Source organism: Ambystoma mexicanum, chromosome 5p (genome assembly GCF_040938575.1).
Source record: "Ambystoma mexicanum isolate Mex_15411 chromosome 5p, UKY_AmexF1_1, whole genome shotgun sequence".
Classification (NCBI taxonomy): domain Eukaryota; kingdom Metazoa; phylum Chordata; class Amphibia; order Caudata; family Ambystomatidae; genus Ambystoma; species Ambystoma mexicanum.
The window spans coordinates 405528423-405542112 of NC_090930.1; the positions used below are offsets into that span (position 1 = coordinate 405528423).

General features: G+C 47.3%; 1 protein-coding gene across 4 annotated transcripts in view; it reads left to right on the top strand.

Annotated features, from left to right (window-relative positions):
• ARHGEF6 (Rac/Cdc42 guanine nucleotide exchange factor 6) overlaps positions 1 to 13690 on the top strand; it is a 3277165-nt gene that overhangs the window by 2265397 nt on the left and 998078 nt on the right. For 3 of the 4 annotated variants that reach the window (XM_069612789.1, XM_069612791.1, XM_069612792.1), the window contains one exon: positions 6986 to 7153. In XM_069612789.1, coding sequence (XP_069468890.1) covers positions 6986 to 7153 — 168 coding nt within the window. The remainder of the gene's footprint in view (positions 1 to 6985; positions 7154 to 13690) is intronic. The other variant, XM_069612790.1, reaches the window with a different exon arrangement.

Sequence of the window (13690 nt, forward strand, 5' to 3'; positions counted from 1 at the left end):
AAGTAATTGAAGGAGCGGGCTGTGCCCATGGAAATCTATGTGTTCCAAACATAGGAATGAAAACAAATCTATATATAGGCTGCAAAGGGTGAAAACAAATATAACTTGCACACTGCTTAATGTGGCCGTGATCGTAGCGGACCTTATGTCAATGGCAGGCTTCATTAAAGCAGGAATGGGAAACTGCGTGCGCCAGTGTGTATTTTGTTGTTTGAAACCTTGTGTGACAAGGTTGGAACGTAGGTGCGCTGTATTACTAAGATGCTAATACATTAGTCTTCTGATACTGCTTCGTATTATCATTAGTAAAGGTTGCGCTATTGACTATCTTTAGCATGCGTCTGTGTGAAATGACGGGCGGACCTCGTTAGGATTGGTGCTCAAGGTGGGTGGGCTGCCATAGGCCCTAAGGGTTTACCTGCAAAGAAGCGTCCCGCATTGATGTAAAATGGTGCGTTCCCTGCTTCCTGAAGTGTATGTCGTTGTCATGGGAACCTGGTCCTATGTCTATTTCGGTGGTGGCTGTCTAAAGTTATCGGCCATATTAAAGGTACTTCTGTATTCTATGTTAAGGGAAGCTGCGTTACGAGACCCGTGTCCCAGATTAAGTCGTGGTGCTCGGTATTTGTTACAACGAAAAATGGCATATTATTTAAATAATGTGCTGGTTTGTTACCTGAACAACGGTATTCTTTAATTAAATTGTATTAGGGCGTGGATGTAAACGTCCCCTAATAAGTCTTCTATGTAACTCCAGGTCTAAGTGCAGTTGAGTTCAAGCTTGATCCCCACATTGGAGATTTCATTTATGATCATCCTTCCATAATTTACAGGAGAGCAAGAACACTCCGCACAAGTCTAAGTCCCTCTCTACTACCGGCAATGACTAAAGAGAAAGCACAGGCATGGTTATATGACCCCAGGCCAGGTTTCAGAAAATGTGGCAACTGCTCCATGTGCAAGTATGCAACAATCAGTACAGACACCTTCAAAGACTCAAATGGTATCCAAACGAAAATACAGGAACAAATCAACGGCCGGACCAAATATGTAGTCTATGCAATTATATGCATCTGTAGACAAATTTACATTGGGAGCACAATCCTGAGAGCTACGGACAAGAGTTGGAGAACATCTCTCAGCAATCGGTAGCCAAGACAAGAACTTAACTTTATCCGACCATTGGCAAAAGTCACATCAACTAAATGATAAAAAGGATATTAGATGTATTGGTTTGAAAAGGGTTCTTTTGGGACCAAAGGGCGGCAACCAAGAACTGCTCCTACGCCGTGAAGAGGCAAGACTCATTTGCTGATTCAGATGTGTGGACACAGGTTATGAGCCTTCCTTCAGTCATCCAACTCCTACAGGTCCCACGACTTACCAGACATAGCCACGAACAAGCATGTGTCAATGTACATGATCAATAACCTTAAATAATGTCAAACACAACTAATTATCCAAATGTTCTGGCCTCATAGCAGTTGCCACAAATACATAACTTACACTATGTGCATGGTTCACTAGACACTTTTTCTGAGCTTATCATCTATAGCAAACTACCTTTCCCACAAGACACCAGCACGGAACTACAATCCACTCAGGTGTACGTAATGAGGCACTCTCTTTGAGTCTATCATCTGTCAGATAACTACATTTCCCACAAGACAGTAGCGCTGAACTCAACTGCACTTAGACCTGGAGTTACATTGAAGACTTATTAGGGGGCGTTTACATCCGTGCCCTAATACAATTTAATTTAGGAATACCGTTGTTGAGTTAACAAACCAGCACATTATTTAAATAATATGGCATTTTTAGTTGTAACAAATACCGAGCACCACGACTTAATCTGGGACTCGGGTCTTGTAACGCAGCTTCCCTTAACAAAGAACACAGAAGTACCTTTAATATGGCCGATAACTTTAGACAGCCACTACCGAAATTGACATAAGACCAGGTGTAATGCTCACCTGGTATCCACGGGGACGTCACTCAGCCTGTTCTGATCTCTTACGACCTCGAACCCTTCCCTGGAGTCTTCTCGACTGGAGACTGGGCCTGAAACACAGGATTGGTAGAGTTTAACTCCCTATTGTCTCTGTGTGCTTGAACCCCTTCTTCCCCGGGGTCCAACCCTTCCCTTTGATGGACAGCTCACCTTGTTTTCTTGGAAAGTGTGCTCTCCGTCCTGCTTTCACCTCAGGGGCGTGTTGATTGATGCGGGCTTGTTGCTGCCTAGTTACTTCACTGGCAAGAGTCTGACAGGTAAGTATAATGAGTCTTTTGAACAGTTCTCTAGCTTCGTTCCTTTCCTTCTTAGATGATGGCCAGCGTCCGGGGATGGAGACGTGCTGCTGAAATGAGTAGCACTGAAGGTGAGTGAGAGCGTGATGCGACCCTTTGTATTTGTATTGAACTGAGTTCTTTTTCTGTGTCTTTTAGGTGCCGCGACATTTTCAGCGTGGATGCCGGTTAAGAAGAAGAAATGCGGTGAGTAAGTGCGGTATGCGGCGCCTCTAGATGTTTCCACGCTAACCTGGAATGTCTTTTCCCTCTTGCAGATGGATGAGAAGTTCCGGAGACAGAGTTCCCCCAGAGTGGCTGGGATTCAGGTAAGCGTTTGAAGCTCGTACAGTCTTTAAAAATAAGCAAAGATTTGCTGAATGCTTACTAATGCCTTTTTTCTGTTCTTTTCCCTTTTCCTTAGGAAGCGGCGTGCCGGGGTGGGAATGACACTGCCAAAGATGCCCGCAGAACAGAAGAAGCGATGACTGATGGGCAGAAGAGCCGCAAGGTAAGGCTGTTCCTAACGGTGTTCTTGTTCTTGCAGGAGCTGAGCGCAGAAGAAAGATGCAGGCCTACTGGAGACCGATCCGAACACGGTGAGTGTCACGCTGCAGGTGCAAAAAACACAAAGCATGTTTCTCAGCCTGGGCGTGGCTTAAATAGTGTCTGGGTATCCCAGGTGTTTCTGGGCTGAACCACACCCAAAAGACTAGACTGCACATGCAGTTCTGGGAACCGAAATATGTGGGGGCATCCATCTTGTCCCCATCAATGCACTACAAGTCCAATCCCCAATGTTATCCTATGGGAGTGAGTGAGTCTGGTGCTACAAGCGCCAGGTCTGACTCCAAGTGGGTCTTTGGAGGGATGGAGAGGCCCTTGAGGGCCATGTAGGTGATCATGGCCTGGCTCCAGCCTGACATCTTGGAGGGTTGGGGATATGAAGGGCAGGAATCATGACACCAGGGTTCCCATGATGACAACATATACACTTCAGGAAGCAGGGAACGTACCACCATTTTACATCGACGCGGGACGCAAGACAAATCTTTGCAGGTAAACCCTTATGGGCTATGGCAGCCCACCCACCTCGAGGACCAATCCTAATAGCGCAACCTTTACTAATGATAACACGAAGCGGTATCAGAAGACTAACGTATTAGCATCTTAGTAATACAGTGCGCCTAGGTTCCAACCTTGTCACACAAGTTTTCAAACAACAAAATGATCACTGGCGCACGCAGTTTCCCATTCTTGCTTTAATGAAGCCTGCCATTGACCTAAGGCCCACTACGATCACGGCCACATTAAGCAGTGCGCAAGTTATATTTGTTTTACCCTTTGCAGCCTATATATAGATTCATTTTCATTCCTATTTTTGGAACACATAGATTGCCACGGGCACCGCCCACTCCTTCAATTACTTAGTTTTTTCAGATGTGACTGGGCTAACTTCGATCGCGGTGACAAGAACTAGAGCCTTCATGAGTGAGAGTAATGCCAGATGTACCATGCCCTGTGTATACAGATAAAAAATGGGATACCAAGAATGTAAAATGACTTATCACCCCCCTTTTTCTCTCTGCCCCTCCTTCCTACCCCTCCAGTTGGGGTTTATCCCAGTAATTTTCTACATACAAACTACCCTAATGGTCAAGAGTGACAACACTGGGTAAGGAACAAACCTTTTTCTTTTCCTTGCTTTGTAACCTGCACAACAACTACTTTGGTATCAAGTATTGAAATGTATTAACTTTTTTATGTGCAATCTTATTTTATTCTGTCTACCCAATTATCCTTCCCTTATCCGCCATCCTTAATCTCCGTCTTTTCACTATGCATACGGTAACATTTTGCATGCATATATTTCAATTTCTGTTGGACATATCGATACAATACCATTTTTCGGTTTGCCAATCATGACGTTTTATTTTCTTGTGCTCTTTCACTTCCTGGTTATTTGACTGTACATTCTTTGATGATGACGTTGCATATTTTTCATGTCCAATTGAATGTAAACCTTATATTTTCAATTTATTTTTCTTATCACAGTTGATCTGTCCAAACATCTTTTCCACATAAAGATATGCCCTGATTTGAGAAAGGCACTTTGCCGAACCGCGTGTTATCTTAAAGGGCCATCAAATTAAACTCACCAATCACTAAATACTTCTGGATTCCGCATCATTTGTTTGGTGCAGTAATAGGGTGTGTTCAAAGCATTTCCTTTCGAGTTCTTCAACAACTTCGACATACCTTCTTCAACAACTGTGACATATCTTCTTGACCCTTGTTGGTATGGTAAGTTTGGTTCTGCAGTGTCTTTTGGTATGACCTGTATTGCAGAGTCGAGGGTGCTTGTGGCTTGGGGAATGGTCTGCCCTCCATACAGACTCATTGGAAGTGTCCTTCTCTTCCGCAGTTTCCACATTTCTGGGTGAGTGTGGGGCATGTGCCTGCGTGAGGAAAAGCCATCCCGCATTGGTAGCGTTGTCCTTGCATCCTTTGGGTCGACATGTAGCCAGGTCCGTTGCCCCCATCTCCTCGTCATGTAGCGCTTGTGTGGATTGCTGCTATTACGTCTCCTCTGTCCTGCTTGGGTTTCGTGTTGCTGGTCATTTGAGTTGCTTGTCTATCTACTCTTTCTAGGATCCTGGCCATTTCACTGACCTCTTCGATGGTGAGGGGCTTTGTGAGGAGTTGTTTCTTAAGTGTTGGCGAGAGACACCCTTCTATCACTCGTAGGCGGATGGCCTCACCTAGGGAAAATGCGTGGAACTGGCAATGTGCGCCTTTGATTTGTAGTCGGGTGATTAATTCATCCACGGTTTCATCTATTCGTTGGGTGCATTGGTTAAACATATATCTCTCATAGTCTCTGTTCGGCTCTATTACTAGTCTTTTGTTGAGTGCTGTAATCAGTGATGCAAAATGATGGTGTTCTGCTGCTGGAAGGGTTTTAATTAATGTTTTGACTTCAGTGCCGGCTGTGTTGAGCAACATACTGCGTAATCTTGGGGATGTCTCCTCGCCTGCTGCTGCAATGAAGTTATTAAAATCCTCAAGCCATTCCACCCATGGGGGTCCTTTGTCGGCTTGCGGGGTCATTGAAAAGGGCGGGGACATTCACCATGCCCTAGCAGTCGATCTTGTAGCGGGCGGGGGCAGTGGGGCATGCTTGCCTTGGTTGGGGGGTGAGCTCATGGGGATGGTGGGCCGTAGGTTGGGCCTTGAATGCCTCACAGCTGAAATTGCTCAAATGTGGTTTGTTCGGGGTGTGGCACAGTCCTTGTCGTGCTAGGCAGCATGTGTTAGGGAGGTGTGGGCTGAGGTTTTTGCTGCAGTGCTGTTGGATTTAATTGCGGCCCTTCTGTTGTGCAGTGTGTGGGGGAGGAACCCAGCTGTGGGCTTCTGTCCTTTGTTGGGCTAGCGTGGTGTGTCCGTGTTCATGACTGGCCCCATGAGTGTCTTTCCCAGCTCTCTCCTTATGCAGGGAGGGTGGAGCCTTGTTGAAGGGCTGCTGTAAACAGCGTGCATGTTGTGAAAAAAACTCAAACGAAGGAGGCCCAGTGGGGGGGTGGGTGGCACCCACCTGTTGCTGTCTTGTGCGACTGGGTGGCTCCAGCCACTGGCTGATTGCCGCGCAGCGAATGGGATGGCATGTGGTCCTTTCGGTGCCGTCTGGGCAGTTTCTGTAGAGGCAGGAGATGGAGGGGAACCGGGGTCCGGGATCGTTCCCGCACAGCTCTTATCAGTAGCCGGAAGGAGGAGAGAAAGCGGGGCCCGGGATCGGGCTCGCGCCGCCGCACAGCGGGATCGCTGGCGCTTGCTGGAGGAGGAAGCTGGTGCGAGTGGGATGCGCCTCGTCGCCAATTGTTAGCCGTGAAGGCCGTGTGGGGAAAAAGGACGCACACCAGCATTGTAAACTGTCTTTTTTATTCTCCATACAAAATTAAACTGAACTTTCCCCCTCTCACTCCTCCCTCGTCACGTGACTTCTTCCCAGAGCCCTGTTTTAAAGAGACAGGGCCTTGTAACATGCAGCAGGGTAAATAAAAGGCCTTAGCTGTCAGTTTCCGTAAAACAGCCTCACCTCATCGTCCGTTTCCTCGTCTATCCTGCACATATATGCAGATAGAGGAAGCAGCTGTGCGCACACGAATGTGCGAGCAACAGGAGGAGGACTGGAGTACCTCCAGACGGGATCAGACCGTGAAAGAATTAATCAACAAGCAGCGTTCGAAATGCAGAATGCTAAATAGCAAAACAGTCTTGATGCTCCACTGTCCGTCCACGCCCCTTATTGGAACTGTTGTTCTGTATCGTTGGTGATAAGGGGGTTGGGTAAGGGTGCACAGTATATCCGCTGCATGGCTGAGGATGCAAACCTGAATATGGCCTCCTGCAGTGGGGCATGGCTACAGCCTCTCCTCACTCAGTGGTCAGGGCAGAAAGATCTGAAATGTTATGAAAAACATTTGCGTTTGGTTATGTATTTACTAGCACCACATATTCTCCGGTTGATGATGGAGGGAAAAAGTCAAAGCATTTGAAACTGCGATTTGAAGATTTATGGCTTTTTCATTGTGCACATTTCTGCTGGTTGTAAAATTGTTTATGGTTCGAATATTTGAAGGAATAATGTTTAACAGAGCACACTTTGGACTGAATTGGGCAATTGTGGTTCTTTTGTTAGAACATTGATGGGAAAAGTGCACCAGCTGCTCATCATACAGGCACTTTTAATCCTACCACACAGGTTCGAGGTCCATTGGAACCTGCCAACATTCCCAAAACATGGACGTTTAGCTGTCTTAGACCAGCGCCTCCTTTAAGACCTTCGGCTGCATTAGGCTACAAAGAGGTATTTATATTGTTTTATTTTGCTGTGAATTATTTTACTGAAATACTAAATTTAGAATGTCATCCTGAAATGCATATTTATTTTCTGTTAAGAGTATATCATCTTTTCCTTGCGGTTGCCATCATATGCAAAGCCTTTGACTACCAATGTATTGTCGAAAACTGCATCGGATGTGTTAATGATTTAACTTCCATGGTAAGATGCACTGGTACAAACAATAATATTTCAGAAATTAAAATGAACAGATAACACTTTAAACTTAGTTCTGATTGGTGTATAGTGTTATATGCACACACTGGGACTGTGGCCTGAAAACAAGGATGACATTAGACACCTCTGTATGCATAAACCTCTAACTTTATTCCGCCTCCAGCTCGTGCTTTCTCCACCTCCTCCCGTTCCCACCACATGACCGGTTAGTCACTCCTTCTTAAAGGAGCTGCTGTCACCCATAACTCCTCCCCCACACGTATCTCCTTGCGTCCATCTGACATCTCTTCAATAAGTCTCTTTGGCCTGTTGACAGTTCGTTAGCTGTCCTCTGTCCATCATCTCAATCTCCTCCGGCTCGGTGCTCCTTCCTGGTGCTCTCTGCAGATCCACTTGTTGGCGTCCTTCGCTTTGGACTAGCCCCACTTGACCACCTTCTTTCTCGTCTGCTCCATTCTCCTCCTCTTCTTCATTCTGACGGACGAAATGTTTGAACAATGACGCATTCCTGGTTACTTCCACATTCTCGATTTTGGCTGTTACCATCATCATTCTCTTTGTTCACTCGCAGGGATGTGGGTGAAAACTTTGCATATGTCTTTCTCTGGAGTCACCTCATCACCTTATTTGAATTCCTTTTCTTTTGCCCTTCTCTTCTAGTCAGTCCACTCTTTTGCTTGTTGCTTTACTCTGGCATCCAGCTACTTTATTTCCTCAATCGCCATCTAAGCTTCTGGTTCCAACTTGGGTATTCTCGTTCTTGACTGATATGCCACCATGAGTTTGGTAGGTGTTTTCCCCATGGCCTTATGTGGCGTTTTTCTATAGTGTCTCAGCATTCTGCACAGCACTTGCCGGACGTTCGTGCCATTGATCTGGGCTTTCTGAATCGTTCTCTTAATGGATGACATGAATCTCTCTGCCATGCCATTGGCCTGGGGCCAGAGCAGTGTGATCTTTTGATGCGCGAAGCCTATGTGCTTTGCAAATTTGACGAACTTGTGGTCATTGAAAGGAGGACTATTGTTCGTTTCACTGTGTGGGGGATTCCCCAGTCACTGAAAGCTTCATCAATCACTACCGCTAACTGTGTAAACGCTGTTGTGAGAGTCCACTTCACTAGTGGGAATCTTGAGAATTCATCAGTTATTTTTAATAGGTAGTCACCTGACCCTATTGGTCCATAAAAGTCCATGGCTACTCCGTTACACACCTTCTCAGGATTGCAGTGTCTTGCAACAGAATTTGGGGATCATACCTTGATGTGCACTGACATGCCAGGCATCTGTGCACCATGTCGTCCATAAAAGGGAGTCACACATATATCTTGAGCAGTTTTTTCATGTTCTGTACCCCTCTTTGTCCCTCTTGGGTTGCAGGCTAGGTTTCTCTCCTCAGGGACTTGGGCACTATCAGCCGACAACCTCGCAGTAGTATTTGCTGGTTGGATACTACCAATTAGGAGCATATCTTTGCCAGGCTCTCCATTTCCCACCTGTCTGCTTCTGGGTGTTGCTCTAGTCTTCTCTTAAAGTCTTTCCAGTTGTTCTTCTTTGTCAGTTTGATCACCATTACAATGGCCGGATCCTCTGCAGATACCTTTGCATATGTATCTAGCGTGAACGCCGGTGGCTATGCATTTGTGGTGGCATATCGAATGTATTCATCATCTCTTTTCCTGGGTCCTTGCACCATCTTCTGGTGATGGCATGAGATGTAGTCAGAGCGGTTATTGTCTGCCTCTCCCAACCAATGTACTATGACATCGTTTTTTTTTTTAAAGGTTTTTTATTAAATTTTACAAACAAACAAACAATAAACCAAACAAACAGTGCATGTTCCAACAGTTTCAATACACTTTTTTAACTTCCTAACCACTACTCCCTGTACCCCACGCCCCTTGCGAGTCTATTGCATTGAACCTTCAGCTTCCACACCCTGTGGTTCGGTCACCTCCTCCACAGACTCAGTCGGGTCGTCTAATGGCCCAAACAGTCCGGCTATCAGTGATTTCCAGGCCATCAGGGACTCATTCTCCTCCTCCCCCCACCCATTGCTACATGCTTCTTGCCATGCCGTGGTTTCGGCTTCTGCCCATTTTTGCAAGTGTTTCCACCACACCTCTATCCTCGGCACATGGCATGACTTCCATCCCATGGCAATCCTCCTTTTTGCTAGCACATAAGCCAGGTCCCTTAGTTTGCTTACGTGCCTGAGTTTCTGTGGTCTTGGGAACCCCCCCAGCAGACAGGCCCACACCGTATCCACTACTATCTTAACCCCTCTTCCTTCTAGTTTCTCTTTTACACCCCTCCAGAACCTTTCTATGATCGGGCATGACCAGAACATATGCACCATACCCGCGTTCTCTTCGTCACACTTGGGGCATGCTTGCCGACCTGCATTCTCGAACCTCGATATCCTGCAAGGTGTCATGTAAGCCCTGTGTGTTATGTACAACTGTATCTGTTTCAGCTTCGCGTTTCTAGACACCTTCTTATGATACCCCAGCGCCCTTTCCCACATCCCATCTCCCATTTGGGCCCCAACCTCCGTTTTCCATTCTCAGCTGCGTGACCTCCTTCCCCACTTTAGACATCAAAATCTCATACAGTCTGGAAATCTCATGACCCCCCTCAGCTATATCATATATCACGTCTATGGTGGCATCCAATTCTTCCTCCAGCACAGTTTCAGGCCATGTTCTCTTAATCCTCTGTACCATTCTGTGGTACGTAATGTACTGGCCTTCATGCAACCCAGCTACTTCCCGCAGCCCCTCAAAAGTAACACTAGAGCACTCCTGCCAGATGTCCCCCATCGTTGCCACCCCAGGCGGTTCCCAGTGGGTCCAGAGTATCAGTCGCAGCTGAGCGTCCGCCCCTGTCAATACTACCAATGGCATCTGCGGTGAGCATGGGGACGGGTCCCCAATCATTTGGCATGCCCTGCACCACACCTTCCACCCTAGTAGCATCATTTTAGGGCGCCCCACCATTTCCGCTCTGGGTGCCCACATGACTTCTTTCAAATAAAAAGGTGCACAATCCCGCTCAAACAACCTGTGTTCGGAGGTCTCTTCATCAGATAGCCATTTGGCGACATACTGCAACTGGCTCGCCACATAGTACGCCTCGTAGTTGGGCAGCCGAATTCCCCCTTTGTCGTGGAAGTTCTGAAGCTTCCATAACGCCACTCTGTTTCGCGTGCCGTGCCACAGAAAGTCCCTACACATGCTACTTAGTTTGGTAAAAAAAAAACTAGGAATCAGGTACGGTATATTCCCGAAGTAATGTAAGAGCCACGGCAGGACCACCATCTTTAGTATCGCTCCCCGCCCCATCATCGCCAGAGGCAGCTTCGCCCAAAACCGCATGCACTTCTCAATGTTTCTAATGGCTACTTCTGTGTTACACTTATGCTCCTCTTCTATATTATGGTATATATTTATCCCCAAGTACCGAAATGTGCGAACCGCCCATGGTACTTGCAATACAAGTAATCACTCCGATGGAATCCCCTTGTACCCCCCCAATGGGAACATGCTGGACTTCTGGGGATTCACTGCTATACCAGACAACACAGCGTATCTCTTCATCACTTCTAGGATGTACTGGAGATTTTCTTCTGGGAATCGTAGGTACAGTAGCATGTCATCTGCATATAGGGAAATCAGGTGCCGCTCCCCTTTCACCTCAATGCCTATAGTGTCATAGTGTTGCCTCAGATAGATCGCAAGAGGTTCCAGGGCCAGTATGTAGAGCATAGGAGACCACGGGCATCCCTGTCTAGTACTCCTGCTAAACTGCCACCTCTCTGATATCACAGATCCTGTCTTAACTCTAGCCAGCGGTTCACTGTACAAAATCTTCGCCCACCTCACATAGCCAGGCCCTAACCCATAGTGTTTCAGGGCCGCCAGCAGCCACGGCCACTTGACGGAGTCAAAGGCCTTGATCGCATCCAAGGACACAATTGCCATTTCCTCATCCCTTCCACTGCCAAACTCAATGATCCTCTGGAGTCGCCTATGATTATTGGTGATGTTTCTATGTGGGACATAGCCCATTTGATCCGGATGTATTAACTTGCTAATGACCCTCTTCAATCTATTCACCAAGACTGCAGTTAATATCTTGCCGTCTTGGTTCAGCATTGACACAGGTCTAAAGGAACCACAGCTATGCCCAGGTTTATTTGGTTTACGGAGAGGTACTATGACAGCCTCTCTCAGTTACTCCGGTAAGCGGCCCATCTCGAATGCTTCGTTTATCATTTATAGCAGCGGGGGGAGGACCTCTTCTATATATACCTTATAAAATTCGCTTGGGAGCCCATCTGTCCCTGGGGTCTTACTAGTAGGCAACTGCCTCACCACCTCCCCCAGTTCTTCCAGGGTAATCGGGGAGTCCAATTCCTCTCTTTCCTCCTCGCTTATCTTGGGCAGCCCCATATCCTCCAGCGTTTCCTCTATCATTACACAGCTGCTTTCCACACCTTCCCCATATAACCCTTTATAATAATCCACAAACGCTTGATTAACTCCCTCCTGGGTATCCTCTACGCTACCATCTTCCCTCTCTATAGTTCTAATTGTGGCTCTGGGGGTCTCGCTCTTATATAACCATGCCAAAAGTCTCCCCGGTTTATCGCCTCCCGCGTGCTGTATCTCTATGTACCTTTTATAATTAAGGTTACACAACCTCTCCCACTATTCCGCACATTTTTGCTGTAGCTTAAGTATCAAATCTAGTTTCTCCGCTGTATCATCACCGGCTTTTAAGGCCTCTTCCAATTTTGCTTCCGTCTCCCTCAGTTCAGCCGAAACCCCCCCCTGTAGGCCCTTGGATTTCGCCATGGCCGCCCCCTCATGACAACTTTAAAGGCCTCCCATAATGTCCCCGCCGAGTTCACACTCCCAGTGTTGGTTTCAAAATAGTTTACTATCTCCTCTCGCAAGTCCTCTCTAAAGAAGGGGTCCCTCAACGCCTCCGCTCGTAGGCACCATGTCGGGATCCTCACCCTCGGGGGGCAGTATTGGCATGCAAGAATCAGGGGCAAGTGGTCTGAGAGGACCCTGGCCCTGTACTCTATGTGTGACATCTCCGCTATCATTTCAGGTGATGCAAAGACATAGTCCAGCCTCGTTGATAACTGCTGTGGGGCCGAGTAATGCGAATATTGCCTTTCCCCAGGGTGCCACACTCTCCATGCATCTTCCAGCCCAAAGTCATCAAGCTGTGTCTGTAGCGCCCTGGCTGCAGGGGCCGGTCTATCTAATTTCCCATCCGATCTATCCACCCTCGGGTTCAGTACGCAGTTGAAGTCCCCTCCCCAGATCACCGCGCTACCCACACACACACTCAGATTCGCACTCAGTGTCCTAATGTACGCCGCTGTGTTCTGGTTCGGGGCGTACATGTTAACAATACTTATCTCCCTGTTCTCTACCAATCCCCTCAGCATAAACATCCTCCCGTCTGTCTCAGCCACCACTTGCAACCGCTGAAACGGGACATGTGGCGCTACCCATATAAGTACTCCTCTTGCATAGGCCAAGTAAGATGAGCCCACCAACACCCCTTTCCACTTTTCCGCAATCATGTCCATCCTCTCACGTGTGAGGTGGGTTTCCTGCAGCAATGCAATATCTATTTTCTGCCTGCGCAGATACAGCATAACCTTGTTCCTTTTTAAATAGCTATTAAGCCCCCGCACATTCCATTAGGCTCGCATCCCACTCTAAAACCCCCTTAACCACAAACACACCAAACTTCCTGTTCCCTCTCCCCCCTTCCTCCCATCCCTTCCCTAACACCCCCCCTAGTCCCCCCAACTGTTGCCCAGATCCATCCCTGGATCACAGGCTCCTCCGCATCTAGCTCTTTCCGGCTTTCGCCTGTACTCGAAGCTCCGCAGGGTGAGGCCGCACTAATGGCCAACCTACTACAACTATAATTCGGGGGGTAGGGTACTTCCGCCCTGTGCTCCAATAGCACATCAATTAACTACAGATTGCCAAACAATTTAAATATAGGTAACTGCCACTATATTCCAGTCCATCAAGTCTCTCACAATCAGCAATATGTAATCGAACATCAGCCTCCTACAGCCAGGCCCATCGTACTCTGCCTTCGCCTAGGCGCCCTCGGGATGTTCGCTCGCCGCCATAGCAATATGCATACCAAATCTGAGTCACTTTTCACGTCCATTTTGTGTCTCTTCCGTGTCTTGATCCGGGCAGCCCTGCAGATCCAGCCATGTTGTTGCTTCTTCCGGACTGTTAAAAAAATGCAATTTGCTCTTATGCTCGTCCTCCAGTTTCGC